At 41.5% G+C, this 12,761-nt stretch overlaps 1 protein-coding gene across 5 annotated transcripts in view; it reads right to left on the bottom strand.

The window, feature by feature from the left end:
- Positions 1 to 12,761, bottom strand: part of PTPRO (protein tyrosine phosphatase receptor type O) — a 149,345-nt gene that overhangs the window by 35,781 nt on the left and 100,803 nt on the right. For 3 of the 5 annotated variants that reach the window (XM_044281509.1, XM_044281506.1, XM_044281510.1), the window contains 4 exons: positions 10,890 to 10,973; positions 1,986 to 2,021; positions 1,593 to 1,674; positions 254 to 344 (listed from right to left, as the gene is read on the bottom strand). In XM_044281509.1, coding sequence (XP_044137444.1) covers positions 254 to 344; positions 1,593 to 1,674; positions 1,986 to 2,021; positions 10,890 to 10,973 — 293 coding nt within the window. Of the gene's footprint in view, positions 1 to 253; positions 345 to 1,592; positions 1,675 to 1,985; positions 2,022 to 5,166; positions 5,230 to 10,889; positions 10,974 to 12,761 lie in introns of all 5 variants that reach the window. The other 2 variants (XM_044281507.1, XM_044281508.1) reach the window with 2 other exon arrangements.

Here is a 12,761-nt window from a genome sequence, read left to right on the forward strand (position 1 = left end):
ACAAATACCCAGACTGAGGCATACAGTACCCCCACCTATTCCTATATACCACATACACCCCTAGCACTGCACAGGGTACACAGAGGGCTGACAGAGGACCCAGTGAGCATTGGAAATTGTTGCTTAGATCTTCTATATGTAATATATAAGATATTAGTATATTACTGTATATATACTTGTATATACAGCCTGGTGAATGTTCCAGAGTATACTAACAGAGTATACTACCATCGCTATTGCTGCTTCTACTCACATGGCAATATGTTTGTATAGCGGTTTTTACATCTGTTTGCAGGGAGGTCAGCAGCGCAGTGTGGGATGTCCAGGCCAATCATTTTTAGCTCCTGGAGAAGACACAGAAATTGACACTTGAATATACACAGTCACTGAACTACCATCACTTCCATATGTAATCAAACCTAGGGCCTGACCTAGAGGACATCATTATGGGCAGTGTCTCTTGTGATGTCTGGTGGTTAGTGACCAAGCTCTGTGGTAATATCATGTGAGAATGAAACACTTTTTAAAGTGTTTCATTCTCCCGGTCAACCAAGTCCGCTGCCTTGGAGTGACCTTGGATTCTGCCCTTTCCTTCCGACCGCACATCCAAGCCCTTTTCACCACCTGCCGCCTCCAACTCAAAAACATCTCCTGCATCCGCGCTTTCCTTAACTTTGAATATGCGAAAATGCTTGTACATGCCCTCATCCTCTCCTGCCTAGACTACTGCAACACTCTCCTCTGTGGCCTTCCATCTAGCACTTTCGCACCCCTCCAATCTATCCTCAACTCTGCTGCCTGACTAATTCACCTCTCACCCTATTACTCGTCTTTCTCTCCCCTCTGCCAATCCCTTCACTGGCTCCCCATTGCCCAGCGAATTCACTTCAAAGTACTAACAAATACATACAAGGCCTTCCATAACCTGTCCCCTCCCTACATCTCTGAGCTACTTTCCCGATACATCCCCACACGCACTCTCCGATCCTCACAAGACCTCCTTCTCTCCTCTACTCTTATCACCTCTTCCCACAATCGCCTCCAAGATTTCTCCCGCGCATCCCCCATACTCTGGAACTCGCTACCCCAACATATCAGACTCTCACCTACAGTAGAATCCTTCAAAAGAAACCTGAAAACCCACCTCTTCAGACAAGCCTACAACCAGGAACCCTGCTGCCATGACCAGCTTCACCCTCACCTACTGTGTCCTTCTCTCATACCATGTAGATTGTAAGCCCTCACGGGCAGGGCCCTCTCTCCTTCTGTACAAGTATGTAACTTGTTTTGTTTATGATTAGTGCAATTGTCTGTATTATGTATGTGCACCCCTTATCATATGTACAGCGCTATGGAATGAATGGCCCTTTAATAATAAATAATAATAATAATAATAATAAAGTGCTGTAAAGAGTCCATGCTCCATCATCCAGACGTGAATCTCAATTTTTTATGGCTTATGAATGGGGCAGAACTGTTTATCAGATGCTGAAAATTGATTAGACAGTCTTCTTCTGAGGTGACAATGATGAAATGTGGCTTATTATAAAAATCTATGGTTTGTGGGGTAAATGCATCATACACTCATTTACCTCAAACTGCAGTGAGAACTTGTAGTCAGAATCTTTTGCCATGTCCACAATGTAGGAATCAAAGTCATCTAACTGCACAGGGCTTCCAGGACAAGGGAGAGAAGTGAGATGATGGTGTCATTAATACAGAGTCTTACTGATGCTAAAACATAACTTACTGACAATGAATGAAGTGCAATTCCCTGGTGACAAATTATTGCTGCTACTCTGCCTCTGATACAACCAGAGAGGGAACATCTAGATAGGCTGAAAGCTCTAGTTTGACATTGATCTGACATCAGACAGAGCTTGGACAGCTTGACTCTTGTGGAGGAGAAAGCTACTGCTCTCTATGATTTCTCTGGCTGCAGCTGATAATCAGATTTATTAATTAAATATTGGCTGGTCACCTACTTGGTCAATTTCCGCTTCTTGAATCCATTCTTGCTCCTGAAATAGAAATATTAACATTTATTTGAAAAAGGAAAATGTAATCGACACAGTCTGGTGACTGGTCACTGGGGGAAGGTTACTGACTTCTGGTTACAATCACTGGGCTTAGGTCACCAGGTCAGGTCACTGATCTCTATGTTGAGATCACTGATCAGCGGGTGGAGTCACTGGTCACTGGAGAAAGGTCAATGAGAGCAATCACTTGTAACTGGTGACAGGTTACTAGTCACAGGTCACTACTCACTAGGGGCAGTCATTCGTAGAAGGTCTCTGTCATCTATTGTACATCCCTAATTTCACTTCCCACTTAAATAGTGGGTCACTGGGTGAGGTCATAGGTCACACACAGCACAGACCTTACATGGGTCTCCTACACTAGACTATGTTACTAAGAATCGCAGGTTTCAGTGCTTCTGGAGATGTTACATTCTCCATGTATTCACCAAATGCTCAATGAAAGGAGAGAAATAAGGTAAAAATAAGAAGTCTTTTAGGAATGCTGCCAGGGCTGCTTTCTTAAATGAACACCCTGTTCTGCAACTTACCGTACCATTGCAAATTCATGGGATTCAAGAGGTTTTATATATGAAAACATGAATGTGTTCCGCTGATGGCTTTTAAGAAGAATGTTTGCATTCAATGACAACAAGCAGAGATCTTGAAAATAGTAAGGAATTGAAACAAAAAAGTAGCAGAACCATTCATGGGTTTTAGGTCTATTCTGAACTGTGTTTCAAATCGTGAAATTTCTCCTTAATCATCTGGTTGTGTGTGATAATTATTTATGAATCGATACCCTGAAATCCTCTCCCAGAATTCTCTGGTACAATTCGAAATTCATATTTCCAAAAATAAAAGTTAGGGTTATACACCATAGGCCCAAGCCTCAATACACTCTCCACTGTGTGCAACAATGATTTGGATAACTTCCACATGCTGGATGAAGTGTTATTTGGTTCTGTAGCACATTCCACTTTTGAGTCCACAGAAGTTTCCTCCAGTAATCATGTGACCGATAGCGAAAACTTCTTTGGGTATGCAATATCAATCCTCCTCTAGAAGAATTATTTTTTAATAAGATGTGAAGACAATGGAAATTGTGTTAGATCTTCTCCAATTGTTCATTATGTTTGTCAGTGGAGACTAATCGAGAACATAGTGGGTCATGAACCTGAATAGGGAAAATCAGACTTTGGAAGATAAGACTTGTTTGAGTGTTATTGTACTGATTGACCCTAAGCTATTCCCTGCCTGTGTTGCCCCAGCTCCATTCTCCTCTATCTGCTCAGAACTTCCCTGTTTAGTTAGTAAGTGCTTGGCCGATAAAGACGAATGTCGCAGCAATCAGCACCGAAATTAAGAGTACAGTGCCCATCTGTGTCAGTGCTGATTGCTGAAGCACTGGTCTCCTCTGTCTGCCTAGCGCTTACTAACAGGGAAGTGCTGGGCAGCTAGAGAAGAATGATCCTTCAATGATAAGTGCTGCCAGAAATACACATAGGCAAGGAACTTGGTAAAGTCCTGAATTTATTTTAGTAAAATGTATCATAGACACGTGTAGGGAGACAGGGTCTAGGAGGATGTGAGAGCAGAGGCAGGCTGAGAAGCCGGCCTATGCATTTTACAGTAAGCCATATTCACAGTTCAATGGAGCGCTCAGGACAAATTCTCCTTAGTTAGTGCTCAGTTAGAGAATTGCTAAGGGGTCAGGGCACTTTACTAATAGAATTACTCATATTTCCCTAATAAATTATTTTACAAAAACACATGACTGACAGTCCCCCTACACATGAAAAAAAATAATAAGTCTAAACAGTCCTGGCAGCCACAGCAGTGAATGGCACAAAAAATGTGTGGCTTTGGCAGCCTGATTATTTGGCCTTAGCCTAAAGTTGGAGCTAACTCCCACACCTTTCAGTCTACTACAACTGTGTGTGATACTTCACAGTATAGGCTACTGTACATAGGGAATGCTGATCACCAGATCTCTAGATCATATCAATGGGCATCTGAGCTTGAGGCCATGTTTCAAGACAATGGAGGATGAAAGAGGCTTTTTTTAACCTCTATTGTCTTAATTGGAGCAAGTACAATTTGGAAATGAAAGCTATGTTAGTTAATGAATGGTAAAACATCTTAGGCCCCTTTCACTCGAGCGAGTTTTCCGCGAGGGTGCAATGCGTGACGTGAACACATAGCAACTGCACTGAATCCTGACCCATTCATTTCAAAGGGTCTATGTACATCAGCGTTTTTTTTTTCACGCATCAGTTCTGCGTTGCGTGAAAAACGCAGCATGTTCTATATTCTGCGTTTTTCACGCAGCCCTGGACCCATAGAAGTGAATGGGGCTTCAGTGAAAAACGCATTGCATCCGCAAGCAAGTGCGGATGCAATGCGATTTTCACTGATGGTTGCTAGGAGATGTTTGTAAACCTTCAGTTTTTTATCAATGAAAAAAGCATCAAAACGCATTGTACACGTGCAGAAGAAACTGAACAACTGAACGCAGTCGTAGACAAAACTGACTGAACTTGCTTGCAAAATGGTGCAAGTTTCACTGAACGCATCCGGAGCAAATCCGTCACGCTCGTGTGAAAGAGGCCTTAACATGTTGTCTGCTGGCATGTGGCGCTTAGTGACCATCACCCTCATGGATGGTGCAGGATTGGTGTGGTCAGATATCAAACTGACATTGTAAGGAGATTGTGTCATCAGTGCTGCCTTAATGCATCATAGAATTTTGTTTTTCCAGAGCAGAAATCATACTGCAGCCCTGCCCATTGTTTCTGTTCTACGGAATTGAGGCTTATTGGGGTCATTTAATTTTATCTTTCTAATAAGCCATTTGAAGGACAATTAGATTCAAAGCAGATTCTTTTCAGGCCCATGTGGACAGTTGTGTGGGAACTGGGTGTTAGATGTTTCAAGAATCAGCTATGAAAAGACACGGAAATGAAGAACGTATTTATACAGAACATGATTCACGCATCGTCTTTACCCACAGACTGTGAGAATATTGGACTTAAGTAAGAAAGGGAAAAGTGGTGACAAATAACGTACAAAATACTTCTTATTGAATGTGACACTCAGTGCTGGGGTGGGGAAAGTATGACACACAGGGTCTCTGAAATAGACTGACCTAACTGGGCACTGCTGCTCCAGACAAACACTGCTACCTCTCTGGTAAAAGATTCTGGTAACACTAAAAAAGAAACAGAAATTCTCTTCAGGGTAATTGACTGGAAATGCACAACAAAATTTCATGACAGATGACTGTGCCCACAGCAGCCACAGGGACAAATTCCTGTATGGTAGAACATCTATAGCACAGTCAAACTATAACTTTACTAACCCTAATAGTACACCTACAATGTAAGTTACACATAAAGGGGTTCTCCAGGAATTAATAAAATGACAAAAAAATTCTTAAATATTACTTTATGATAACTATATTCCCAAATACCTTCCATTAGTTAAAATGGCTCGATTTGTCTAATGCAGTGTTTCCCAACCAGTGTGCCTCCAGCTGTTGCAAAACTACAACTCCCAGCATGCCCGCACAACCAAAGGCTGTCCGGGCATGCTGGGAGTTGTAGTTTTGCAACAGCTGGAGGCACACTGGTTGGGAAACACTGGTCTAATGAGCAATCATCAGGGGAAATAAAATGGCCGCTGTCCTATTACACACAAAACCCGTCCTAATCACACAGGAGGACAAGTTACTTCAGAACATTGAGCTGAAGAGCTGCCTCATCCTCGTCTCTGCTCTGCTTGTCAGGAATTATGATTCTTAATACAGTTGATAAGATCTTCAGCTGAATCTCTGTAGGAATTGACTTTTTGGGGAGGAAGCTGAAGTACAGCATAATCCCTAACAAGTAGAGCAAAGAGGAGGATGAGGCAGCTCTATAGCTCACTGCTCTGAAGTAACTTGTCCTCCTGTGTGATTAGGACAGGTTTTGTGTGTAATAATAGGACAGCAGTCATTTTATTTCCCCTGATAATTGATCACCAGACAAATCAAGCCATTATAACTAATTTGAGAATATATTTATTTATAATAAAGTAATATTTAAGTATTTTCATTAATTTTAATTTATGAGTTACCAGATATCCCCTTTAAATGGACACTAACTTTTCATATCACTATATAAGAACCGTTGTAATATATCCTATAAGAGCTGAAGAGTGAGAGACACAGAGGCTACAGCATCTAATATTGTTTTACTGCGTCACAGCTACTGGTTTCATATCTACACTGCTCAGAACTTCTCTATATTGTGTTCCACGCTCTCTTACTTCTCTGCATATGAAAGACAGTGATAGGGGAGCAGTATCTCCTCTGTCTACAGTGTATGGGAGACATATAGCAGCTAGTCTCTACCTACTAGCTCAGCAGAACTGAGAATCAGAGATAGGGAAAACTGTGAAGAAATGCACTCTGCCAGTCATAGAATGGTCAGACATAGTGTTATTCCTTATGCACACACGTGACAACTTATTGCCTGTAATCCTAAACTGTAATCCTACTAACCTGGAGAGAAATCTGCATTGTAGCCTAACTATAACCCTAAGAACCCTAACTATAATTAATTGTAAAGGCCATTTACTTTGTAGCTTAACCTACTAACTCTTACCCTTCTATCCCTAATAGGGTTTGAAACTTAAAGGGGTTGTTCATCTTCTGCGAGTCTTTTGGCAGATCCCTCCCCCATGGCCAGAACTGTGGAGGAAGCATTCTTGTCTGCTCCCCACTGCTGGTTCTGAAGCTCCTTTACTCCACCGCTGCTGCAGCACTTGGTTCAACCATTGTCAACATCCATTTGACGCTGATGCAGCCAATGACTGGCTGCAGCAGTGAACTGCCCCCCACCCTTGCATCATGTGACTGATTGAGGTGACCCCTGGCCAGCAAGGGCAACCTTTTTTTAACAGCAGTTAGAAGTTGTGGACTATAGGCACAACAGACAGGAGATCATTCATCAACCTCTATGGGAGAGGGTTTTTTTTTAGACATTTATGGGTTTTATGGACTTTTTTTAGACATTTATGTTATTTTTTTTTTTACACTGTTCACGATGTGGTAAAATTGTCCAGTTACCATAATTCTCCAGGTCAGTACATTACAACGATACCACATATGTATAGCTTTTCTTGCGTTTTAATAATAAAAAAAAAAGAAAAAACCTTAAAAAATAATTTTTTTCTTCTCATTGCCATATTCTGACCCCTATAACTTTTTTGTAGTTATATGTACAAAGCTGTATATGTGTATATTTTTATGTATGTTGATTATGGGGAAAGGGGGGGGGGGTTTGTATTTTAATTTTTTTTTTTTATTTCTAAACACTATTTTTTTCCTTTTTGTTAAGTCACCCTGGGTGACTATAACTGGTAATCATTAGATTGCCAATAGTGTTCTGTGGTGGCTATATAGCCATCATAGAACACACAATTTACTATATAACAATACAGTGCTGCCACCTGCTGGCCTGCATTGGTATATTCCAGAATTAGCTATCGGACCCTTCTTACTGGCTTATAACAGGTTTCCCCATCTCAACCGGGAAATGCCGTTACGGGTGCAGGAGAACCACACCGCTCAGATGCTGTGGTCACATTTGTCTATGGCATCTGAGGGGTTAAATGTATGCGCTCAGCTTAGGGCTTACGGCATACATCTGCCCCTGTCTCTGCTGTTTGAAACAGCAGGAAACCCGGTGGCTATGGCACCCACTGCACTTGCAAGCGGGAGCCATTTTTAAAGTGGTGAATTCCACTGTACATATATGGCGGAGGTCACCAAGGGGTTAAACAGCCAGGACAGGAAGTAGAATACAGGGAGTGACTTCAAAAAAATGATATCCGATAAACCAATCACCCATTTTCGTAAGAAAAATTACATATAACATTCACATATAGGTTATTAATATGTGATTTTAAAAAATTTGGTGGAAGTGTCCCTTTAAGTCCTGTAACCCTCAGCATCAATGTGAACTTGAATAATTCTACAGAACAGAATAAGAGCTACTGTATTATAGATAATCATTTTTGGCCCAATGGGTAGCAAGTAATGCAATGAGGAAGCTACTGGGTGTGAGGCCGGAACCTCACTAATCCACGGCAAAAGCTCAAACCATTAGACCACCACAAAATCATATTCATATAAAACGCATCACACAAATATCCTTACAAAGAAGGGTCAGAGCAGTAAATGTAAAAGGCCTATCACATCCACTAGTCTAACTCTTCTCCATTTACTCCATCTCTTCCTCAACCTCCTCCTTCAGAGCCTGAGCACTACAGATATTGGCTGCTGACAGGATCATACAGCTTTATATATACTGTTAAGAAGGCCGGACCATTGAACAAAATAAGCACTTTTAGCTTTTTTTGTTATCTTGGTTGTTGCTGTGTAATTTATGATTTTGTTTGTATATGTAAACATGTTAGGAAAGTAAAAAGGAAAAAATTAAGAAAGTGCCCATAAAGGTGAACTCCAAACATACATGGGACATGACAGCTGCCGTTATGTACTACAGTGTCTGTAAAGATAAGATCCACGTGTATGGAACACTACAGAGGCTGAAGAGCTGACAACGTGCAGGAAAACAGCAAAAACTCTAATATACATTGATAGAAATCACTACCTATAATAGTTGTAAGTCTAAGAACCTTACTTGCCTCATTATCTCAATTTTCCATAGCCAATATTCACATAATAGGTGTCTATACAAGGTGCGGCCTGGCCACAGGATCCACATGTGGATTACCACTAATTGCTAGCCTACACCTATAATTGCCATTGTTTCAAATAGTAAGAACAGGTTCAGCCAAGCAATTAGCAGAAATCCACATGCAGATCATATAACCGGGCCACAATGTGTATGGGCAGCCTAGGGCAAGTATGTGGACTGGTCTCCTCATTATCAACTTTAGGAGTTTCAGCCCCACCCATTACAAACAAGTCCTTGAAGTCCAGTGCACAGCCATTCAATCACCATTGCCAAATACTGGTAGTAGTGTGGATCATACTGAAGCGCTCAGTGACTGTAAAGGTAGCACTGTCAAAGGATGCTTCCTCTGCCATATGCCAGTTTGGATCTGCCCTGGTCACCTGTAAGTGCCATTATTGTGAAGTAGAAGCATCTAGAAGTAACAACAGCTCAGTCACAGAGTGGAGCCAACAAGTGCTGAAGTGCATGGTGTGTAGATCCCAATCTCCTGTTACATCACTCATCATATAATTCCTAATTGGGTCTAGAAGTGACATCAGCACAAGAAATAGCTTTCAACGTTGAAGTAGCTTTACACAGGCCTAAGATCACCATGCACTATGCCAAGCCTGGATTGGCATAAAACATGAAGTCACTGGAAATGTGATCACCGGAGTGATGAATCGACCTCCTGTGAAAGATGGTGGAGGAGGGGGTGATTATCAAGAGCTGTTTTACAGGGTTCGGGCCCTCATTTCCAGTAAAGGGTAAAGTAAATTCTACAGCATACATTTTACACAATTGGCACTTACATATTTGTGGTTGAAGATATTGTGTGACGGTGTCCCTGTGTGGAAACCTAGTGTATCTAACCCTAACAACCTCTCCCCTACGTCTAGTCCTGCTTTATTATCGTATCCCTAATCTCAAAATATTCAACCGAATAAATACATTCCCTGAGTCTCTAAACATCATAAATCCCACAGCCTTCTCTTCTTCACTCTAAATACATATGGGAGATCCCCTTAAAGGGGTTGTCTGGGTTCATAGCTGAACACGAACATATTTTCGGCCAGGCAGTCCTCCTGATTTAAGCATCATAGCATTTCATGCAATTCAGCGAAGAGCAAGGGCTCTTTTTTGCTTATAACAACACACTGCTAGGCGAAGGCTTCCGCCTAGCAGTGTTCCTGGTGACATCACCAGCTCTGATGGTCAGGCTTTAGCGCTGCGCTGCCCTAACCGTTTTACAGGCTAGGGCAGTGCTAAGCCCGCCCATCAGAGCCGGTGGCATCACCGGGCTCACTGCTGAAAGGAAGCCTTTGCCTAGCAGTCCTTATAGATAGCCTGGTATGACACCGGATCTGCAGAAAATTACCTTGCCCTGCGTGATTCAGCGCAGGGTAAAAGAGCATCGGAGCATGAAATACTCTGAACCCATCCAACCCATTTAACAATTGTGGTGTCTTTCTTTGAACTTTCTCCAACTCCAATTTACTTTCTATGAAAATCATGGACACATAATGAAGCTTTCAGTGGACCGTATTCTTGTCTCTCTAGATGTCATACCCATTCTGATACAACTTAGTTTTACTTGTTGCAGACTGGCATTCTGCACTATTATATAGCTTATCACTAATAATTACTCCAAAATCCTTCACCAAGGCTAAAATAGTTAAAATGTGTAACCTTATATTTATCAGTATTAACCCTGAACTGCTACATCAGGCTAAACGTTTAGCCACTTTATATAGGAACCTCCTCTCAATAACATTTAAAACCTTGGTGTCGTCTGCAAATACTGACCAATTTGTGCCCCATTTATTACAGAGGTTAATCAGTTGCAGTCAACGGAGAGATCATAATGTATTCTTACAACATTAGTGAAAGATCATATAAATCATATAACACTTTAAATATAGTACAGTGTGATAGCCAATGCTGAATCCAGTAATGAATGCTCACAAAGGATTATGACATTATAGTGTATTCTCCACTGATGAATCACCGCAGACACATTGTGAATGGGGGGGGCAAAAAGTATGGAGGTAATGGACAACACCAATCAACACCATTTCATATGTTTCTTCTTAGTGATATTTAACTAAATGTTAATCTAATGCTTAAAAGAATAAAAATGACTTACCACGGGTTAATATAAAAAGCCAAGAGGTAGTCAGTCCACAGACAGGAGGGCAGGAGGGTTAGGAAAGCAAAGATGCTCCGACGCCTGTGAGTGTTAATAAGCCAGGACAGAAAAATGAGGTTAGAAGAAAGTCTGAAAAAATTAAAAGTGTGAGTCACTATATACAAATATACCAAGAATAGAGAGTAGTAATTGGGGGTGCACCGCCAATGAGGCGAGGTGAGACAAATGTCAGCACCAGGTAGGGGCAAGAGGTGGGCAGCGGAAGGGCCTTGGGCAATGATCGCTACCATTGTGGAAACGCTCATCTCTACATATTCAACTACATCGCTACAGGGGTAAGGGAGCAATATCTCCCTGGCCCACCATTTCCTCTAATAGGCTTTAGTCCCAGCTCTTGTAGTCTATCAGAGGCCGGTGTCATTATTATGACACTGCCTGAGCCGGGCTGCATAGAGCTCAGGGCACAGACTAGAAAAGGTCTGTTTCTTGCACTGCATCATTGCCAGCAGAATGGAGGAAAGTTTATAATTTTTATTTGTCAGCATGGTGTTAGGCCACAATGTGGTGGGGGTTATTATTTTGTAACTGGAGAAAGCACTATGGGGACATTGTGGCAGTAAAAAGAAGCATTTTTATACTGGCATACATTATAAGGGGGATACTATGTGGACATCCCTTCTACCGGGGGCACTAAAAGGGGGTAGTTTTTTGTACCGACACACGTTATAAGAAAGCATTTTTTGTACTGGCACATAAGGGGCCATTTTTTGTACTTAGCGCACATTATAAGGGAGCATTTTTATACTGGCACACATACTAAAATTGCCGTTATAAGGACATTTGTTCTACAGGGGGCACTTAAAGGATTTTCTTTTGTACTGGCACTCGTTATAAGGGAGCATTTTTTGTATTGGCACACATAAGGGGGTATTTATGTACTGCTACACACTATAAGGGAGCATTTTTGTACTAGCACACATTACAGGGAGAATTAATACTTCTGGGGGGAAAATGAAGGACATTCTTACTATTGGGTGCACTGTTACCACATAGTGCACTCTGGCAGAGAATTATTACTATTGGTGGGACTTTTGGGAGGACTGTTACATTTGGAGGCACCCTAGCATAGTATCAGCTTAGCACAATTATTTTTGGAGGACACCATGTTTACAGCACTATCAGTTTCAGAGACACTATTTGCTGGGCACAGGTATTTTTATGGCACTGTATGCCAATAATTAAGGTGCATTATCTGTGTGGTAATAGTATTTTCAGGGGGACTATTTCTGCAGTAAAGCATTGGGGAGCACAGCAGGCACAGAATTGTGGGTGGCAGGATGGGGTGTTCAGGAGGTGGGTAGAAGGATGCAAAAGTAGTTGTCTCACTCTGCAGAGACAAGAGATGGCTGAAAGAAATCATCATGACAGTCTTGTCTGAATAGGGAAGATAAAAAAAAGAGCATGTTTACATCAGAGGAGACATCACTGGATGTAAGAGGTATGTGGCGCTGTATTACCCTGGATGTTTTGTAGAGGCATATATGTAATGTTTTCCAAGGATACCTTTAACAATAGAGTTGGAGGGAGGGGTTAGGTTAACAAATTAGTTTTGGAAGGTAGGGGGGTTTCAGTTTTTGCCTCGGGCAGCAGAAAGGCTAGATGCACCCCTGGTATTAATGCCAGCACTGTACCTCTATATACAAATATACCAAGTACAGAGAGTAATAATAACAGGACTGTATACCACTATATATAAATATACCAATAATAGAGAGTAATAATGTCAGGACTGTGTATCTATATTCAAATATAATAAGTACAGAGAGTAATAATGACAGGACTGTACCTCTATATACAAATATACCAAGT

Source organism: Bufo gargarizans, chromosome 2 (genome assembly GCF_014858855.1).
Source record: "Bufo gargarizans isolate SCDJY-AF-19 chromosome 2, ASM1485885v1, whole genome shotgun sequence".
In the NCBI taxonomy this organism is placed as follows: domain Eukaryota; kingdom Metazoa; phylum Chordata; class Amphibia; order Anura; family Bufonidae; genus Bufo; species Bufo gargarizans.